Genomic DNA, 19,220 nt, shown 5'->3' with positions numbered 1-19,220 from the left:
TGATGTATAACACTGCATTAACTAATATATTTCTTATGCTAGTATATACAGAATCCTTAATCGAAGGGAAAATCAGAAGACTGTGCATGCATTTTCCTTTAACTGAAACATGGATTTGACCATACAAATCTCAGTCTTACGGGACATGCCACACTATGCAGATAGACAGTAAAAAGTGCTTGTGTTGTTTTTATTTGTTAGAGGTATGAAATAAATATACTACTAGATTTTAATTTTTTCTTTTCTTGTTTTACATTTGGATTACCTATCAAAAAGTAAGGAATTTTGATATTATTACAATATCGGAGTTAAAATAACAATTATTGGACATGTTAAAGTAATGAAAATTTTAAATTAGGTTAAAAAGTAACCCTTAATGTGGCATATTTTTGAATTAAACTCTATCGACATTAAAAACAACAAAACGTCCCTCTTTATTAAGGACTTTAATTAACTAATTTTAAATACCTAGCTATGAATGAATTTTTTCCCTTGCATGTTATAATAACTGAAAAAAAATTACTCTGATACAGTCAAAATTCCTAAATGCAAGTACATAAAATTTACTTTAGCAATTTAAAGAGATGAGACACACTGAACACATGAATAAATTTCTATCAAAGAATAATTTATTAAATTTGGCCCGTTCCATAGTAAACTTTAACTATTAGATTACATTAATACACCATGTTATCAGTTTGAAAAGCAAGTCATATGCCAGATCTTGGATGTAAAAGAAATGCACAAAATAATATACAGATTATTGAAAAATGATGTATACCAATGTTTAAAGATATGATTAAATGTAACAGAAAATTTACTGTCACAACCACATTTTTAAGTGAAATGTATTATTTTAACATTTTACAATATTTAAGGTATGGTATTAAATGCAACATTATGTGCCTGGATATAAGTTAGTAAATTAAAAAAAAAAATAATAATAATAATAATAATAATAATCAAAGAATGAATGTCATGAAAAGTTTCAAAAACAAGCAGAATTTAATTTAGAAGACCTTTAGACACTTATGATAAATAAATTTGAGAATTCTTCACCCAAAATTAAATTATAATTAACTAAAACCAGTTTGACTGACCTTCTACAAAATTCTTCAGCTGCAATTTTTTCTAGCTTGAAAACCAAATTCTTCTCCACATGGTAATAACATCTTAACCAGTTGAAATTCCTGCAGAAAGTTTGATAACACAGTAATAGAATTAATAGAATAGAAAAATTAACACAAAAGTATAGAACATCACTTAACATTATTACAAATTTTGGTGCTTTCTAACTATCTGCAAAGCTGTGAAAATTGGCAAAATGGTTTATGGTTCATATCTACTGCTCTGTTCACAAGTAGTAATTCAAATAAGCACTTTATAAGAAACAGGAAATTTTAGGATGCACACACACAAAAATATATACATTGGGTCAATATTCACATATTTTTCATTCAATGGAATACTATTCAGAAATAAAGATTAAATATAAAGCATGTAAATACATGTGTGTGGTATGCATATTCATAGTTTGCTATTATAGTGTGCATACTCTTGCTGTTTTAGCATAAGTTGAAGCTGTGAGGGCAGATGATAAGAAAGTATCAGAATTTTTCATGTATAAGAAAAGATTGCCCTGACAATAGTATCTCAATTGTTTAGCACTGACATTTACATAGCGCATTAGAAATATATAGTAATATATGTATAAAAAAAGATAATTGCATATTATTAATTCATTTTTTAAATGCCAAACTTTAACAATTCTTTCACATATAATTAAACAGAATTCTTTCACATGAACATCTAAAATCCATTCTTAACTAAAGAATAAATAATAAAACCATGTAAATTTCTTATCCCATCATTTCCGAAATGTCTACTTCTGAAAGTTCCCAGCATTTCTCAATATATTATTAAATTACTAAACTAAGCATCAATGATCGTCATGTTCGCTAATGTGGCAATATCTTTCACACTTCTTTGTTACCACAAATAACAAGTAGGCTTCAATAAATCTTTAACTGTTACATGCTACTTTTGTCTAAAATTTGTACAAATACTAAAATTAAATGAGCTCTTTATAATATGCTCAAAGAAATAATTTTGTATGAAAATTTGTATGTTATATATTGGCCTGATTAATGATTCAGGAAATAATTTGGTTTTTCAAAGTGCTTCCAATAATTCAAATTTCAGCTTGTGTCAAAATAAAATCTATAACACAAAGATAAGCAAATTTCCTTATGAACAATGCATTTTAACATTATTCAATCACTGGCAATCACACAGTACTGATTGCTTCAATAAACATTACTGTAATTGTGTTATTTAAAAGACTGTAATGTTTTAATTATTTCCTTAATTAAAACATTACCGTCTTTTCCTCCTTCTAACACCAAAAGAAAACCCAGATAAGAAATATAAAAATATCAGTAAAAATAAATTATATTATTGAATAACACTTTACATTAATTACACTTATGCATATATTATTTTATTATAAATTATTTCAAAATCAAAGAAGAGAAGGGGAAGAAACTTTAATATTGACATTTCTAAAATGATATAATAAACATTAATCATTTAGTACAGTTTGTTATTTCAGGCAAAAAGAATTCATTTTTCTGGATAGCATTTATATTTCCATCTCACTTTCAATGAAACATTAAGAGAAATGCATATAATTTAAACACCAGTTTATTTTATTTATCAGACAGATTATGTCAACTCGAAAAAACCTATCATTAAAATTCGGTAGTAATAATTCTGAATGTTAGGCAACTTGCAAGATTCAACAAAAATTATCAATACTTTTATTATAATGACAATACTACAGTAACATGAACATAAAATTAAACTGCATATAACTATAAAATAAGCCAGCATATAATAATGGTGCATTGGTTTCTAAAACAATGGGCTCGATGAAAAAATACATGTATTATGGTAGCTATTCATATTCTTCAGCTTTCCTAATATTCTCATGTTCACTTTACATAACTAAAGTATCTAAAATACAATAAAAATGCAAACAATATTTATGAGAAAATGTTAAAAGCAATCATAAGCATTTGATTGAATGACCATATTTTGTCTTCCTGCAAGTCGAATCTTAAAATGATATGCAGTTTGAAAAATGCTTAATCCTTTTATAAAATATTCAAAAAAGATTAAAAAAAGGTACTGTTCTGTTATCAGGACCGGGTTCAGAATTGTATTTATGTATGCTTGTATATTTGTATGTTTGTGTGTCTACATATACACATCTATGCACATACTTACGATCACAGGTTCATATATTTCCGATTCTGGTCCCAAAACAGAACAGTACCCCCCAAAAAACTTGAATTACAAACTAGATTAAGATAATGTTTCAACCATACATATTTTGGACAAAACAATGAAAACTTTTATTTTTATACAATTGTTCAAACTATTTAACATAAATTTATTGCTGCAATAAAATAATAAGCAATCTGATCACACATATTATTTTGAAACTGAATGCATAAACTAGACTAAAAAAAATTCAGTCATAAACATTTGGATAGCAGGGCAAATTAGATATTTGAAAAGACAGCCAGCCACTGAGATACACGTAATTCACGACAGAATGGTAACAATTCATAAAACTGTGAAACATTTAACTGTCAAAATGACATAAATAACATAAATTCGAAAAGCAAAAAAAGTAAACATACAAGTATTACAACTGAACTTACCTTTCATGCAACAGAAAATATCCATACAAGTTAACTTCATGGCGCAGCCATTTCGGATTTCGTTTCAAATCAGACAGATGTTTACGGATTTGCGGAAGAATACGAAGAACTATTAGTTTGCCGGATACACTGTGCAATGACGCGAAAGAACTGTAGAACATCCTACATTATTCCGTAATAAACAGTACTATTTCCTAATTTTTTCTTTATCTAATTAATTAATTAATAGGGAAATAGTTAAATAATGCCGAATTCATTTTTAATGAAATGTAAAATTTTGCATGTATGGGAAGACCACCTTCCGTCCAATATTTCTGAGAATATAAACAAATTTTGGAATCTGAGAGTATCAGTAAATAAATATATAGAATATCGCCTCTCAAACGACCACTTCTGAAAGTGACCAATAGTTCTGAGATTATAAATAAATATTGATATTAAGCATTATTTCTATAAGACGACCATCTCTATATAAGACCAAAGTTTCTAGAATCTTGGATAGTCATCAGAGATGTATCTTTACTGCGAAATTATCGCACGACTGTAATTCAATATCAATAACAGATCGCGCGATTGAAAAATATTTTTTGTCCTGTAATTAGGGAAAAAAAATTTTCCTTATGAGGTATTTCTCCCGCTTTCCTAGCGTGCCTTCGTGGTGTAATAGTACTGCACGCTGGGCCGGTATTTCAGAGGTCCGTGGTTCGATTCACGGCGAAGGCGGTTGCTAATTTTTCATCTCTACGGCTTCCCAAAAAAATCCTAATGTCTCTACAGTGGCGCCCGAACTAAAAAGGTGTTGGATGAGGTATATCCACACCCAGGATTTAGTGATTGGATCCCCTTAAAAAAAAAGTCGGCCTTTAAAAAGAGAAGTAATATAAGGTATTTCTCCCGCTTTCCTAGCGTGTCTTCGGCCCATCAGCGGCCGAGCGGTAAAGTCGCTGAACCCTGGTAGTGCGATCCGAGGTTCGAATCCCGCGAACGGGCTGGCTGCATGGGTGTTTTCTTGGTTTTCCCCACGTGTAACGTGTATACGAGCCAGTTTCCCTTAGAAAGTCTCCACGATGACATCCCTCCCCTTAGGCAGATAGCCCTAGTGTGCTTTGCCATAATTAAATACACCACCACCACACCTAGCGTGTCTTCGTGGTGTAGTGGTTCTGCACACTGGGCCAGTATTCCAGAGGTCCGTCCTTCGATTCCCGGCGAAGGCAGTTGCTAATTTTTCATGTTTCCTGCTTCCAAAAAAATACCTAATGTCTACATACCCAAATTAAAAAAAAAAAAAAAAAAAAAAAAAAAAAAAAAAAAAAAAAAAATCGTTTCCGTAATAAAATATATCTATATCTAATTGTACCTATATTTGTAGTAGGGTTTGTAATCTGTAAGTAATTATACATGTAATTTATACATTTTTTATAAAAAAATATATGTTATTTAGAATTTTGCAAATATTCTAGAAAATGCTAATCCATTGAAAAAAATCTTTTCCATGACTAAATAAATTTTTAAAAACGTCAGAAAAAATAGCAGTTAAAATTAGTAACAAAATAACAAGAATAAATCATCAATCATATCAATATTTTTAATGTACAGCATTTAGAAACAACTTAGTAAAATACATATGAAAAATAAAATAATGTGCAAGTTTCAGATGTGCAATGTCAAAAAATTAAAACTGGTAAATTTGAGAACAAATATCCTCAAAATGTTTGACAACGAAAGTCCTCCGGACAATGCAGAATGAATGTCCTCAGGATGTGAAATTGGTGAACTCCTCAGGACATCTGAGAATCAACAACATCTTCAGGACATCCTGTCATATCCCGGGACATAGCGACTTAAATAAGACATCCTCAGGATGTTAAATTACGATCTCCTCAGGACATCTGAGAATCAACATCCTTAGGACATCCTAAGTATGTCCCGGGATATTGCGACTTAAATAGGACATCCTGAGGATGTTTTGTGCTATGGGGGTACATTTTAGAAAGCATCAAAAAGAAATTGGTACTTTCTGATTATCCGCATCTCCCCAGAAAAGTCACGAACTCGTTGACGACTTTGCAGAGAAACGGGTTTCTTTCCACAGCTGGGTATCTCTTGACGAGATTCAAAATTTTCACAAACTAATGTGCCAAAGACAGGAACCATTTTCAAAATGGCGGTGCATTAAGAATTCAGAAAAGGACAATCTCTATGCAAAATTCAAAAAAGAAAATCTGTAATAAAATATTCCCCCCCCCCGAGAAAATCCTTCTGTAATGTTTTTGCTTTGTTGTTTTCCTCATATAGATAGCGATCTGTTTTCGCTTAAAAGAACATCAGACATTTGCACGAACTTGGCATCGCGCACAGTTTCCACGTTGCTCACAGACTAAAACAGATGTGTGTTGTGTGTATGTATACAAAAGTAGCAACTCAAATACTTTTCGTCGACATCATGCCAAATAACTATTTCGGTGGCATACTGCTTTGTCTCATAAAAACATTTTCGCGAGTCTTGGGTGGAGTTTCGCATAATTAGAACGTACAATGAACTTTTTATATTAAAATAATGACAAAATCTGTAACGCTGTTTCAGAGCACTTTTTGGACACGGAGTATGATAAGGCTAAAAAAGCTCATGACAAGACAAGCGGGCTGAAGGAGCATGAAAGCCATAATGATCACGACTCCTTCGAAGATAAAAAATTACACGCAAAAGAGAACAGCGATCATCATAAAACGCACACCGGAGGCTCTGTTGCCACAGGAAGTGACACGGAAACAGCTGCTATAATTGGTAAGCAAACTTATTAAATTTACTGTAATAAAAAGAAACCTTATAGCAAGTAATTACTCAAAAAAAAAAAAAAAGCTCCCTTCTCTGTATTTCACCTGTAACAATACTTATATTAGAGTTATTATGTTAGAGTACATGGATTTATTGAATATAAATGCATAAATGCAAAAGATTTCTAATTTAATTTTATTTCTTCATTAAACTTTTAGTTTTGAATGATAGTGCAGAAATTTATAATCAGATTGTTACAAACAGTTTGGCTACGCTATAGGCGATAACAGAAAATTTCTTCTAATTCACTCTGTTAACGATGTCTTCTTCAATCACTCTCTTAACGATTTCTAAAATAGTTGTCTTTTTTAGATTGAACGCATTTTGCTGGACACTTAAAACAGCTGTGAAGGGTATATATCTAACTTCAATCTAATAGAGTTATGAATACAATAATTAGTAAATATTTTATTAATTTTCATGCAATAAAAGGTGAAATATTGAGAGAAAGTTTGTAAACCTTTACAATTTTATGTAATACGCATAGAATATAACCATTTTTATGTGATATGTGTAAACTATAATCCGTTTCAGACTCTTAGAACTCTTATATTACATAAGTCAATACTTATTCTGTTACTGCAAAGCAGATAGGTGCCTTTGCGCTTTGAAGAAGAACTAATAGAAAGAGTTCTGTTATAAATCTTTCACACTAATTCATTTAATTCTAGTCAAGGAAACGAAGAATTCTGCATATGCAAGGTGTCCTAAACAGATATGATTCGGTGATATTGGTAAATACCAAAACGAGATTGCAGTATTTTTCGAATTTACAGATAACCTGAAAGTAAATTTATAATACTACCGTTCTCTGAATATATAAATCAACTTATGTTACATTACTCAAATCCTTATTTAGTAAATTTAATTATACACTTTACAGATAAATGGCATTGGGCAACGAGCAACAAAGGAAAAAAGCACACATGTGGTGCTTGAAAACTTTAATGTATTGCATACAATTTGATTTCCTGCATTTTATTTTTTTTCTCAAGTTAGTTTTTAGTTTGAGATTGATCTCCGAATTAGTTTAGTTTGAGATTGATCTCCTAATTATATCATTATAATTAGGTGTTCAGATATTCAGAAGTGATAATCTTGCAATACGTAAAGAAAAGACATGCAATGAAGAATAATAACAGCTCGCAACTGAATAATGTGTCAGTTACTGAACTATATTTCCAAATAATTGGTAAAGATTAAAGCATCTGTTAATGGTTATCTTTGTTAAACATTTGTAACATTTTACTAATCAGCTATCACAAATTTGTCATAAAATATCTTGTTTCTAGTGAAACTGTATCGCTGTTTTATTTGTACAAAGCCGACGATCATGCAGTAAACGTAGTTGGAAGTGTTTAAATGAAGTAAAACATATCACTTGCAAAACTGTTTATCCTTCCAACGAAACAATATCTTTTATATGCTGGAAGGATCTTCCCCAAAATTAACTTCGAGCTTTTAATATCCTTATAAGCTTTTCATTTAAGTGTTTGAGTTATAAGAATTTGCGCGGATTCATTGTTAAGAAGAATGATTAATTAGTTTTAAATAATAAAGTTTTTGATGCGTATCAAAAGCTCATAAACGCATCAGTTGCATCAAATAGCCTTTCTTGGCCAAACAGTGTTAAATGTTAAATTAAAAATTGTTTCAAAGCAAAAACAACATTTACAAATATGTTTCTCAATTCATTCCAGACGACCATGTCCGATCACCCCATTACAGTCCTCCTTATGGAGTTCATTATAAAAAACAACCCCATGTTGCACACGATGGACACCATTTGAAGGAAGACAGTCATGCTCTGAAAGAAGATGCTGAATCTTCCAGATTACATCACAGCGAAGAATCGAAAGGGCATCGGGAACACAACAGCGAGCGAAATCTTCACAAAGAAGAGAATGACAAAGGCTACTTGGACAAGGACAAAGGACGTAGGAAAGAAGGATACAGAGAAAGAGGATACAAAATAACAGCCGAAAGAGAATATTTCTTAAATGGTAAGCTGCATTTTCCATTCTAACCTGCAGAGAAATTGAGAAGGTTTGTGAAATTAACTTGAGAACAATTGAGTATGAAACTAGCAACAAAACTGTAAAAATTGTAATTGAGAACACTTAACAACAACACACGTATTTTTATTTTAATGATCTCCGCCATAAAATAATACATATCAGTAAGAAACTACAGCGATTTTCAGTTAACACCGACAAGTCTGCAGTGCATGTTATTACATTTATTATTTAAGGGTACTGACATTAACATTAAAGTCATTCTTTAATTTTATTACTATTGGTAATATAGAACTGTTTTCGAAAATTGCCTTTACATTACCGAAATTAAGAATTTCATCTGAGATAGCTAAATGGACTAATGTCGGTAGTTTAATGTTATACATTTAAAAGTATTCTCTTCCTCCCAAATTTCATTTATAAATTCTTACTGTTGATCATTATTATTTTTATAACCAGTAGTATGCTTAACACTATAGCTACCAAAATTGAAAATACAGTCAAATCCCGCTATAATGAACTCCAAAAAGACTGAAAACTATATCCGATAAGAAACATTTATCTCAAAAATAAATAAATAAAAAACTGACTGGCGAATCATTAATAAAAAATTTTTAGCATTCTCACACATACCAAAAAAGTGAATACTAAATTTTTAAAAATCCTATTAAATTTTAATTACAAATGCTATTTCTTTTCAGTATTTTAATTCCTTTTCTTTTTTTTTTTTTTTTTTTTTAGTTTCTCTGCATGTAAGTAATTTTACATCATAGATTATTTAATATAAAAATAATGATTTAAACCAGGGATAGCAAACCTACGGCACACGACAGGTATTTCGGTGGCGCACTACAGGGTCATATTAAATTACTTTTATTCACTTACGTTCACTAAAATCAACATTTAAGAAATCCCCAACACTAGCGGCCATCAAAGGCGGATTCAGAAAAGAGCTCAAGCCGCTATGAAATTTTCTAGAACGGATGGGTGACTAGTCCCTTTCCACCATAGAAATCTCCTGTAGGCAAACGGACTTTTTCTTGAGAAGTACGTGAGTGGGATAAGTAGTAAAGACAGGGCCCAAACTAAGCTGTAAATTATGACACAGTTTCGTTTTGGGTTTCCTATATTTGCATAGGAAGGTGGTATGCAACAAAACTCATATTTCGAGTTATAGCAAAATGATGTTTAGCGAATGAAAACACTTATGAACGTTAATGTCTCTTTATTGATTCAGATTATTTGGTTTCCTAAATGTAATAATTTGAAAAGTTACCATACAAAAACTGAATTTTTAAATAAATGTCACATAAAGCTTTTACATTAGAGCAGTGGTTCTCACACTGTGCCAAGGGAGAAAAGAATAATTTTGAAAATTAAATATTTTTATGTAGGTTCAATGCTTCGCTTCAATGTGAGAAAGAGTTCGAGAGTGAAACTTCTGGCTCTCCTAAAGAAAAGAGGCAGAAATTAAGCCCCCATTTATAACTACACTAAATATTAAATGATGGCTAACACTTTACGCGCGGAGATTTGATTGACTTTTTTATTACGGTGGTAAAATTTGTTTCTTCAATATTTTTTTAATTTCTTTTTTTAAACGCATACATAAATAAGTGATGCAATGAAAGAAAAGGAATAAATTATTATTATTATTATTATACTAGGGTGAGCAATGCTGCTCGAAAGAGGGCGCGCCATGCCCAGATTGTTCCAAAGGGGGGAGTAGTGTTTGTTTACCCTCGGATATTGTCAACTTAGAGATGGAACTGACAGAATTTTAAGAAAATTCTACATACGAGAACAAATTTGTCAAACTTGGCGAAACATTAGAAGAAGTTGAATGTGTGGATTTTAAATATTGCATCCAAAAGTCAGAAAACTTAATCCTTGAACAACGGAATGATCTCCCACAAAACTTTTCAGCCATGAAAAAATTTGCAATAGCACTGTTTACAATGTTTGGGTCCTAATACGCTTATGATCAAGTGTTTTCATCAAGGAGCCGCTTTAGTTCAGATTTGAGTGAACTTTGTGTGTTACTTTAAAGACTACTTTTAATGACCCAAAAATAATTGACATAGCTAATAAGGTTCAGGTGTCGAACTAAATGGAATGAAATGAATGTAGTTTTTTAATGTAATATTGTAGTGTTTATTTATAATATTAAATTAAAGTATTTTGAAAAGTAAAAAGTATATTTAGTGAAGCGTCTTAAAGAGGACACCATTTTCTAAGGGAAATAATAATAATGTATTTTGAATTGTATTCATAATATAAAAAATTGAAAACAACTAGCATTGATTACATTTATTTTATTTTCTCACTTACATAAAGTGCGTTTACTTTAGGACCCTTTACATTATCATAATATTAAACTGAAATTTTTAAAATGCTGTGTATTCAATTTACAAGTTAGTAACTAAACATCAAATATAGTTACAGAGTATAATTCGATAGTCTGAAATCAAAGCAGGGATTCAAAGAGGAATTTTAAAAAGAAATATAACAAGTGGCTCACTGGACACCTGAAATAATAAACCGTAACTTAACTGGTGTACTAATCGAAAAAGGTTAGCCATCCCTGATTTAGACAATTCCCTCAAAATGCATAGATCCCTCAAAACATATTTTTAATTATGAATAAATATTTTTGAGACGCAATATGATCTTGTAAGGTATGTTTATCGTCTATTCCGCTTTTTAAAGAGCTGGGTGTTACACGTATCTCGAATGGCTCTTTTCTGGAGCACAGATACATAGGAGGGAAAATTTAAAAAAAAATAGTAAACTTATATAGTCACTATCCTAATAGTCTAAACATGGATTATTTTAAGAGTCGATAATTTTTCAGTTAAAATTTGCAGAAGTTTTCGAAAGAGCTATGAGAATTACCAACAAAATGTCAGCCTAAGATAATCATAAAGTTCGTTATATCTGATTTTCATACAAATTTGGAGGTTCGATATTGCCGGATAAAATAACATTAAGTGTATGAAAATCTGGACGGGACCAAATGGTTCTTTCGTTATAGCTTGAGGTTCGTTGCAAACCGATTTAGCTGTAGAAGAGCTAAATCGGTTTGCAACATTAATTATCTGAAACCCACAAAAAACGCTTCATCAAAATAGATTTTTTGTAATGTAATATATATGATGAAAGTTTTATATATTAGTTTCATTCTGACTAATTATTGAAATTAATTACTTTATTAGCTAACAGTTGAAACTGATTATTATCCGATTTTGAGGGGGGATTTGCATCTATGTTTGTGTTTTCTATTTCTATTTCCAGCTCTTACAATATCTTTCGTTAAATAAAACGTTTTAAATAATTTTTTAACATGTATTATAAATCTTAAGGAATTGTGAGTATTCTTGTCTGACATGCAATTTGAAAAGTCTGTCAGAGAGGCAACGTTTACTAATCTTCTCAAATTTTAAGGAGATCTAAAGTTTCAAGTAACTTAACTTTGGTACAGGGAAGCCTTGTTACAGAATACTTTATCCATGCCAATTAATGTGATAAACACCCTTTTTTATCTGACATACAGATGTTGCGAAGCAAAATGTAATAAAAGGGGATACAGTTAATATTTGCTTTACTTTTCATGCTTATTTTTTGTTTATATTCTTCCTCATTACCTGTGATGTCTTTAATTGCAGATGCCCACCATGATAAGGGATCATCCACTCACACCAGCGGATCGAAACTTAAGGACCAAGAAGGCACAGCTCATGGATCAAAGGAAGGTGAACGAGATAGAGGATTCACGAAAGAAGAGAAAATCGAAGAGGCTCATGATGCCGCTTATGATGCCAAAAACAGACATTATTATGATGGAGAACAGCATAAGGAAGATTTTTCTTCCGGAAAAACTTCTTCATCTTCCAGCGGGCAGAAGACGCAGAAAGAGGAATTAGTTCCTTTGGTAAGTTCACAGAGGATACCAAGAAAACCTTTGCCCGTTGTCGCAACAGCGGATTTGGAAAGTCCATTGTTGACATGGAAGCGAAACAAACTAAGGAGAATAAGAATGTTCTTTCCTTGGCTTTCAGTTGTGTTCTCTGCTTGAAACGCCTACAGTAGTTTTCTGAAAGTTTGTGTTCGCTATTTATATTTTGTTCACCTTCTTTTTTCATTTTATATAATCACGAAAGAATGCAAAGTGTATATATCAGATATTTTACTTGTACTAGAATCCAAAACTTACTTGAGCGCAGATGATTTCAAAAAGGAATGTCCATATATAAAGTATAAGAAACAGAAATGTTACGAAAAAATTAGAGATCTATCAATGTATGAAACATCGTAGGGTGAAAGAAAGCAAAAGTGAAAAATCTTACAATTTTAAAACACTGTCATGTGAAAGAAAAAAAGAGGTCAACAGAACAGTAAGTCAAAAAAAAAAAAAAAAAACATAGCATAATAATAACATTATAAAACGATGTATATTTATTAACATTCAATAATGAAAGTTTTATAGTGAAATAAATACTCATACATATTGATTTGGGAATTATATGCGTATTAATTCAATAGCACAATAAAAAATGAAAAAAATGTTTACTCACTCATTTGGCTGCTTTCTACAAATCAGAGTTGGTTGCTTAGGCATTTGTTTCTTCCCATCTGTTCTTTCTGTGTTTTCAAAAATGCTTATTTCGATGAGTAACTCATGAGAAGTGCAAATTAAACGGTAATTGAAATTCGAATTAAACAAATGCCTCATCAATACGAGCATCATGTGAATTATATTTATTTTCCTTTCGTATAGACATATGCGTATATCTATGATTTTCTTACTATGTGATGCTTTTTAATTTTTTAATTCGACTTTAGTTTGTTATTTATTCATAACGGGAAGCTCTGTGCATATAAAAAGTTTCGAATACAACCTGTTTCTTTCAAAGAGTATCATCTCTTTCGCCCCAATTTTTTCTTTACATATAATACTTCGCATTAAAATCCACTGTACAAAATTTCTCATTCTGAATAACGTGTTTTAGCTTAAGTATGAGTGGAAAAATGGGTTTCCAAATGTAAATTTGTATAGGTAAAAAAAAAAATTGCTTTTGAAGCAATTTTTTTTAATCTAACACTATACATTCTGTTTCATGACAGACACTGTGTTTTTCACATAATCACCATGATGATTTTGTCTAATCATGAGTCAAATTTTTCCATGTCTTGCAAAAACTCTTAAGATGAGGTACCGTAGAGAAGCCACTGTGTCATTGCTCTTTTGACATTCTGGTCAATGGCAAGCACAATATTCTTAGAAAGTTAGGTAAAGCTGAAACTCACCTGGTGCCAGACTAGTCTATTCGGTTTAAAGTTCCTCCACTGAAATTTCACAGCAGTTTCTAAAAACAGATCAGCGAATGGCCTTTTTGATCTCAACGCAAAGTAGTTACCTTTTACCGGCAGACAGAATTATTTTGATTTTGAAATGTCCATTTGGTTCGTGGAAGCCCATATGGACTTAATTTGTATTTGCATGTTTCCAGTCTGTAATGATATGGTGAAACTTCTAGAGACATTAGGTATATTTTTGGAAGCAGGCAAAATGAAAAATTAGCAACGTCTTCGCCGAGAATCGAATCTCGGACCTCTAGAATACGCGCCCAGCGGGCAGACCGCCACACCACGAAGGCATGCGAAGAAAGGGGGATAAATACCTTACATACTCCTTTTAAAGCGCGAATGGGGTTTTTAGGGAGCCCAATCGCCAAATCCTGGGTGTGCAGAATCATCATCGATCACCCTTTTAGTTCGGGGGGCCAGTGTAAGACATTCGAAATTTTTGGAAGCAGGCAAGATTAAAATTTCGGAAAGCCTTCGCCGGGAACTGAATCGCCGATCTCTGGGATACGCGCCCAGCGTGCAGACCACCACACAACGAAGGCATGCGAAGAGGGCGGGAGAAATACCTTATAAACTATATCTGAACATTGTTGACACTGCGTGTCAGATTATCTGCCATGAATCACAATTGCTGGAGGCATGAAAGAGGGTATCTACTTTCTTTAGTCATTTGATCCTCAGGAAAGGCTGGCACGATCCGCCATGCACTCACTTTATGAAATGCTAAAAGCTATCATTCGGAACTATGGTCTAAGGATTAAACTTAAATCATACGGTACTCTTTCCGCTATCAATAATTCATACTCCAGCACCACACTCTGGAGAATATGAAGAATATCTTAGAGGTCATAAACCGAGTTACGAAAATGTCAAGAAAGCAGTGACACTGTAGTTGTCATATTGTTTTACAATATGACCATTGAAAAATTTACCTCAGCTCTTTTTGCTGTCATGAAGGATAAGAAATGTCCATCATGGAACACTGTATAGGATTTTGATAAATTTTGCTTTGCAATTTTTTATAACTGCAATAAATTTTGTAAACTTAACTTTTCAACGATACTGATACATTAAAGAATGCTAAACGTTTTGTTGGTTAAATAATCGTTTATTATAAGGTTGACAGTGTCTTTCGATTTTATTCGTTTTCAGTGGTGATTTGGCTACTTTCTATTCCATTTAGCATAGTAGTATTTATTTCTTCTTATAGCTATGTCTGGAAATTTCTTTCTTCGGTTACAAAAGTGACTTGATGATTATTTAAGACTTCTTATGCATTTGTAAATGTATTATAAACTAAGTTTAATCACTGAGCATTCAATAAACTGAAGTTGTTCAAAAGACTGTTCTTTTATTATCATGAATTCTTCCATATCAGAATTTTCATAATCTTCTAACAAACAATGGAGGCATTAAATACTTCTTACATTTATTAATATGAAGAAGTTAAAGATGAAATAAATGATTTCTCTTCTTGCACTCCTAATTTTTCTCCCCTAGACTAATCGAAATTCATTTAAATTTTGTCACAGGAATAATAACATTTTAATCTTTAAAAATTTTCCTACAACTCAATGAAGTTAAGAATCTTAAAAAGAATGCAGATCATTTGTGAACATAAAAACAGTCAGCTCCCGATTACCAGTTAGCAAATAATTCGTATTGCAAATAACTCGTAATTTCATCGAAAAATATGGAAAAAATTATCTCTTTAGACTAGTGCTTGTCGATTAGAAGTTTTCGGAACAACTTCCAATTTTTGATACGTTGGAGCCCATTTCTAACTTGTTGAACGAAGTTAAAAGCTTAATATTAATTCGCAACTGTAAAAAAAAAAAAAAAAATTCTTACTAATCTTAAGGAGGGAGATGTATTGCTAATTAAAGTAACAGAACCAGAGTATCCGTGTATGGTTTTCAGGATTTTCCAAGTCCAAACAGAAAAGAAGAAAAAGAACTCCACAAACGTAAGGAAGATAAATAAAAGCGATCGAAAGTGAAGACGAAGGTAAGAGAAAAAAGTTAACCAATGGTGGATCTATGGAAAATGCCTAGACACCTTGTTAAATTGTACGTGTCTATACAAGAGCTCTATTTAAGTGATATAAGATCTTTCTGCAGTGTTTCTAAGTTGTTCAAAGGTTTGTCAACAGTGTTTGTCCAGCTTCTCAGATTTGAATAGAAGCCTCTTCTGCAGCTGCAGGAGTAAAAATGACGAAAGAAAAGCAAGCATTGGGTCCAGCGATAATAATCGATAAAAAATTCGAGAAAGTTCTAGCTAGGCAGAGGCGAGTAATTAAGCTACTGTCGCCATCTATTGACAAAAAAATGAAGACAACTATGAAATAGTTTCTTTAAAAGCTGAAAGTAAAGAAAAGGTTTTTAACGAAAATATTTCATAGCAGTTATTTTCGCTTTTTCTCAATAAAGGATTCCAGTAGCTTTGTTCCTTTCTTTGGCTAGAATACATGCTTCCTTTTTGTGATTTTCAGACTTGCAACTGAAGAAGATTCCAATTGTCCTTAAATAAAATTGGGAGTTCAGTTACTATTCCTAAAACTGAAATTTCAGACTCTACCTGAATTCAGACCTAACTAATTTAAACTTTAAATACTGATAGGTCCATCAAAATTCAAATTGCATAATTTAAACCTCTTCAAAGTCTCCTAAAATCTACTGGAATTCAAACTTGCTTAGATTCTTCTAAAATACTGAATTCAAACCTGCCTGAGTTCAAACTTTTAGCACTATAAAGTATATGGCTTATTTATAAAAAAAATCATACACATATTTGTGCATGTACTGTTGTAGTCATAAAGGTTTTTTGTAAATCATATTCATATCTGATAGCTTATTTGAAAATAATTAAAAATAACATAATTTCAAAAAATTAGGTTTTAAAAATTTTTAGGGTGAAATAGAATTCATTTTGCTTGTTTGGTGTCTTCGTCGTCTGTTTATGTAATGAAAATATTTACCATTATTTTGAAAAATTCTTACCTCAGAGAATTGACATTTTGGAGTTGCCTGTGTCTCCGAGAGGAAATATCTTTAAATTTGTAGTCTTCAAAAACTTTTGTCTTTGTACGAATCATTCATGATAATGAACTCAAATTTTTTAATTTAATTTGTCTCTCACATCTGAAATATCTGGAGGGGATTTACAATGAAACAAATCTAATGGGAGATATGCTTTCCACCTCTCATGCCTTCGCATGTCAGTAGCCATTAAGGTTCTCGCATTTTTCTTGTTCCACTGATATTTTTAAAAGACAAAGTATCCTAACGATAGCAGTTGTTACATATTCCTTCTTGTAAAATAAAAATAATAAAAAAATAATAATAAATAAATAAATAAATAAAAGAAAGAAAGAAAGACGTGAGACACGGAATGCACTGAACGTTCTTAACATTTTTGTAACAATCCTAGCAGAACTTTTAGGCACAAATAACGTTGTAAGAAATTCATTACGGCTTTTGAAGCGACAATAATTCTTCGCATATAATAAGGTTTATGTCGCATGCAGTGGGAATGACAATAAAGATCTAGATCTCGTCAAAATTTTGCGCAGTGATGGCATTAAATATATTCTTAACCTCTCCCTCACTTTATAGGGCCTACCAACGGTCGAGAAGTAAAATCTCTGAACACTAGGTAGTTCTGACCGGAATTCGATTTCACGCGAACGGGAATCAGCTTTCCTTAGAAAATCCTCTACGAAGGCATCCCTCAGGCAAATAGTTCTAGTGTTCATAATCAACTAAACCAAATCCTAGCTTTGTACAGAACTTCAATTATCTCGATCTTCTCTTCTTTGAAAGCCGTTGAAGTTTCCTTTTGATTAATTCGTCTGCTTTTATTTTTATTCTTTAATATAAATTATACAAAAACTATGTAATAACATTACATATTTTTAGAAGCTATTGAATTAATACAGAATGCATGTATGTTGCATGGTTATTGATTTGCTATAAAAACAATTCCTTGCGAGAAAATAACAATTTATTTCAAATAATACAAAAAATCAACAATGTAATTTTCAAACTGTCGCCATATAAGGTTTGGGAAATGTGTATCTTTTTAATAATATGTCATTACATATTATTTGCCAATGAGCTATCACAAGTGCTTTAAAAATATACATTACAATATTAATTTTATTTTAAATAAAAAATTATATATATTATACTTTTGGTCTTACGCAAAGAAAAATATTTCTTTGTTTAAAACAATAATAACTTGAAAATAAGGTGAGTATTAAGTTTTAAGGACTCGGTAAGTAAAAAATTAATTCCCCCGGTGTATTTTAATTGAAATAAGTGAGTTGCGCTTTGGAACAGATATAGAATAATTTTGTTGTTTGGTTTTTATCAAAGTAAGTGTATTTTGTACTTTGTTTACGAGAAACAAAAATATTCAATATTTAATTCTTTTTAAAGTTTAATCTTTGCTAAAACTAAAAAGTTAAACAAAAAAGTCGGTTTATTTTATTTTTATTACTGTAAATACGTATTCGGTATGAAGGAAAAACAACTTGCATACTTTGGTTTTCTGATTATTTCAATTGAGTGTAATCCTAAATAATCCCTGATAGCTAGAGTTCTGTTGTACTATTCCTGGCTTTATTTCAAAGTTTTGTCTAGCAGTTGTGCCAGACAAATTATGAATTATCAGACTTAAAGCATAGGGAAGAGGAAGTGGTAACAAAAATAAATGAACATTTTGTCTTGTCAGAATAACCTTTTAAATACATTCAATATCTGGGATTAAATATGAAGCTTGGATGGACATCAAAGATAGTCAATCCAATTAAAAACTTTTTTTTTGTATATTTTAAGTTAAGGAACTTTTATCAAATAAATACTGATTGATTTAAATGAAAGTAATAAAACTAATACTTCATAAAGTAATTATATCCTCACTAGTTCAAGCTTTTGTACTATTTTGTATAGCTGAAGTAATTCTTGTTCAAAGCTGAATCAAGTTAAATTAAAAAGTTAAAAATCATATTCGCAAAAAATAATAACAAATAAATAAATAAATAAACAAATAAATAATAATTCGTATTAAAACTAAATAACGTTCGGAAATCGGAAACTTTTTTACTTAATTTTAAAAAATGGGCTTACTTTAAAATAATACGAAAATTTAATCTGTGGAGTTAAAGAAGTAAGGAGAAGCATTTAGATTTAAGAATAAAGAAGTTTTTTTTTTTTTCATTTGTATTGAAATTGTAAGACGATAATCTTAAAATATTTATGCTGTTTTAAA

At 31.1% G+C, this 19,220-nt stretch overlaps 1 protein-coding gene across 1 annotated transcript in view; it reads left to right on the top strand.

The window, feature by feature from the left end:
* The window catches only part of LOC118199309 (uncharacterized), a 116,929-nt gene that overhangs the window by 93,769 nt on the left and 3,940 nt on the right, over positions 1 to 19,220 (top strand). The window contains exons 5-7 of the mRNA XM_085817139.1: positions 6,316 to 6,516; positions 8,268 to 8,570; positions 12,248 to 12,513. Coding sequence (XP_085673265.1) covers positions 6,316 to 6,516; positions 8,268 to 8,570; positions 12,248 to 12,513 — 770 coding nt within the window. The remainder of the gene's footprint in view (positions 1 to 6,315; positions 6,517 to 8,267; positions 8,571 to 12,247; positions 12,514 to 19,220) is intronic.

The sequence above is a fragment of the Stegodyphus dumicola genome, chromosome 5 (assembly GCF_044657685.1).
Source record: "Stegodyphus dumicola isolate Sdum_Otavi_A_Nest chromosome 5, ASM4465768v1".
In the NCBI taxonomy this organism is placed as follows: domain Eukaryota; kingdom Metazoa; phylum Arthropoda; class Arachnida; order Araneae; family Eresidae; genus Stegodyphus; species Stegodyphus dumicola.
The sequence above is the reverse complement of the archived record's forward strand: the minus strand, read 5'-3'. Positions and strand labels throughout refer to the sequence as shown.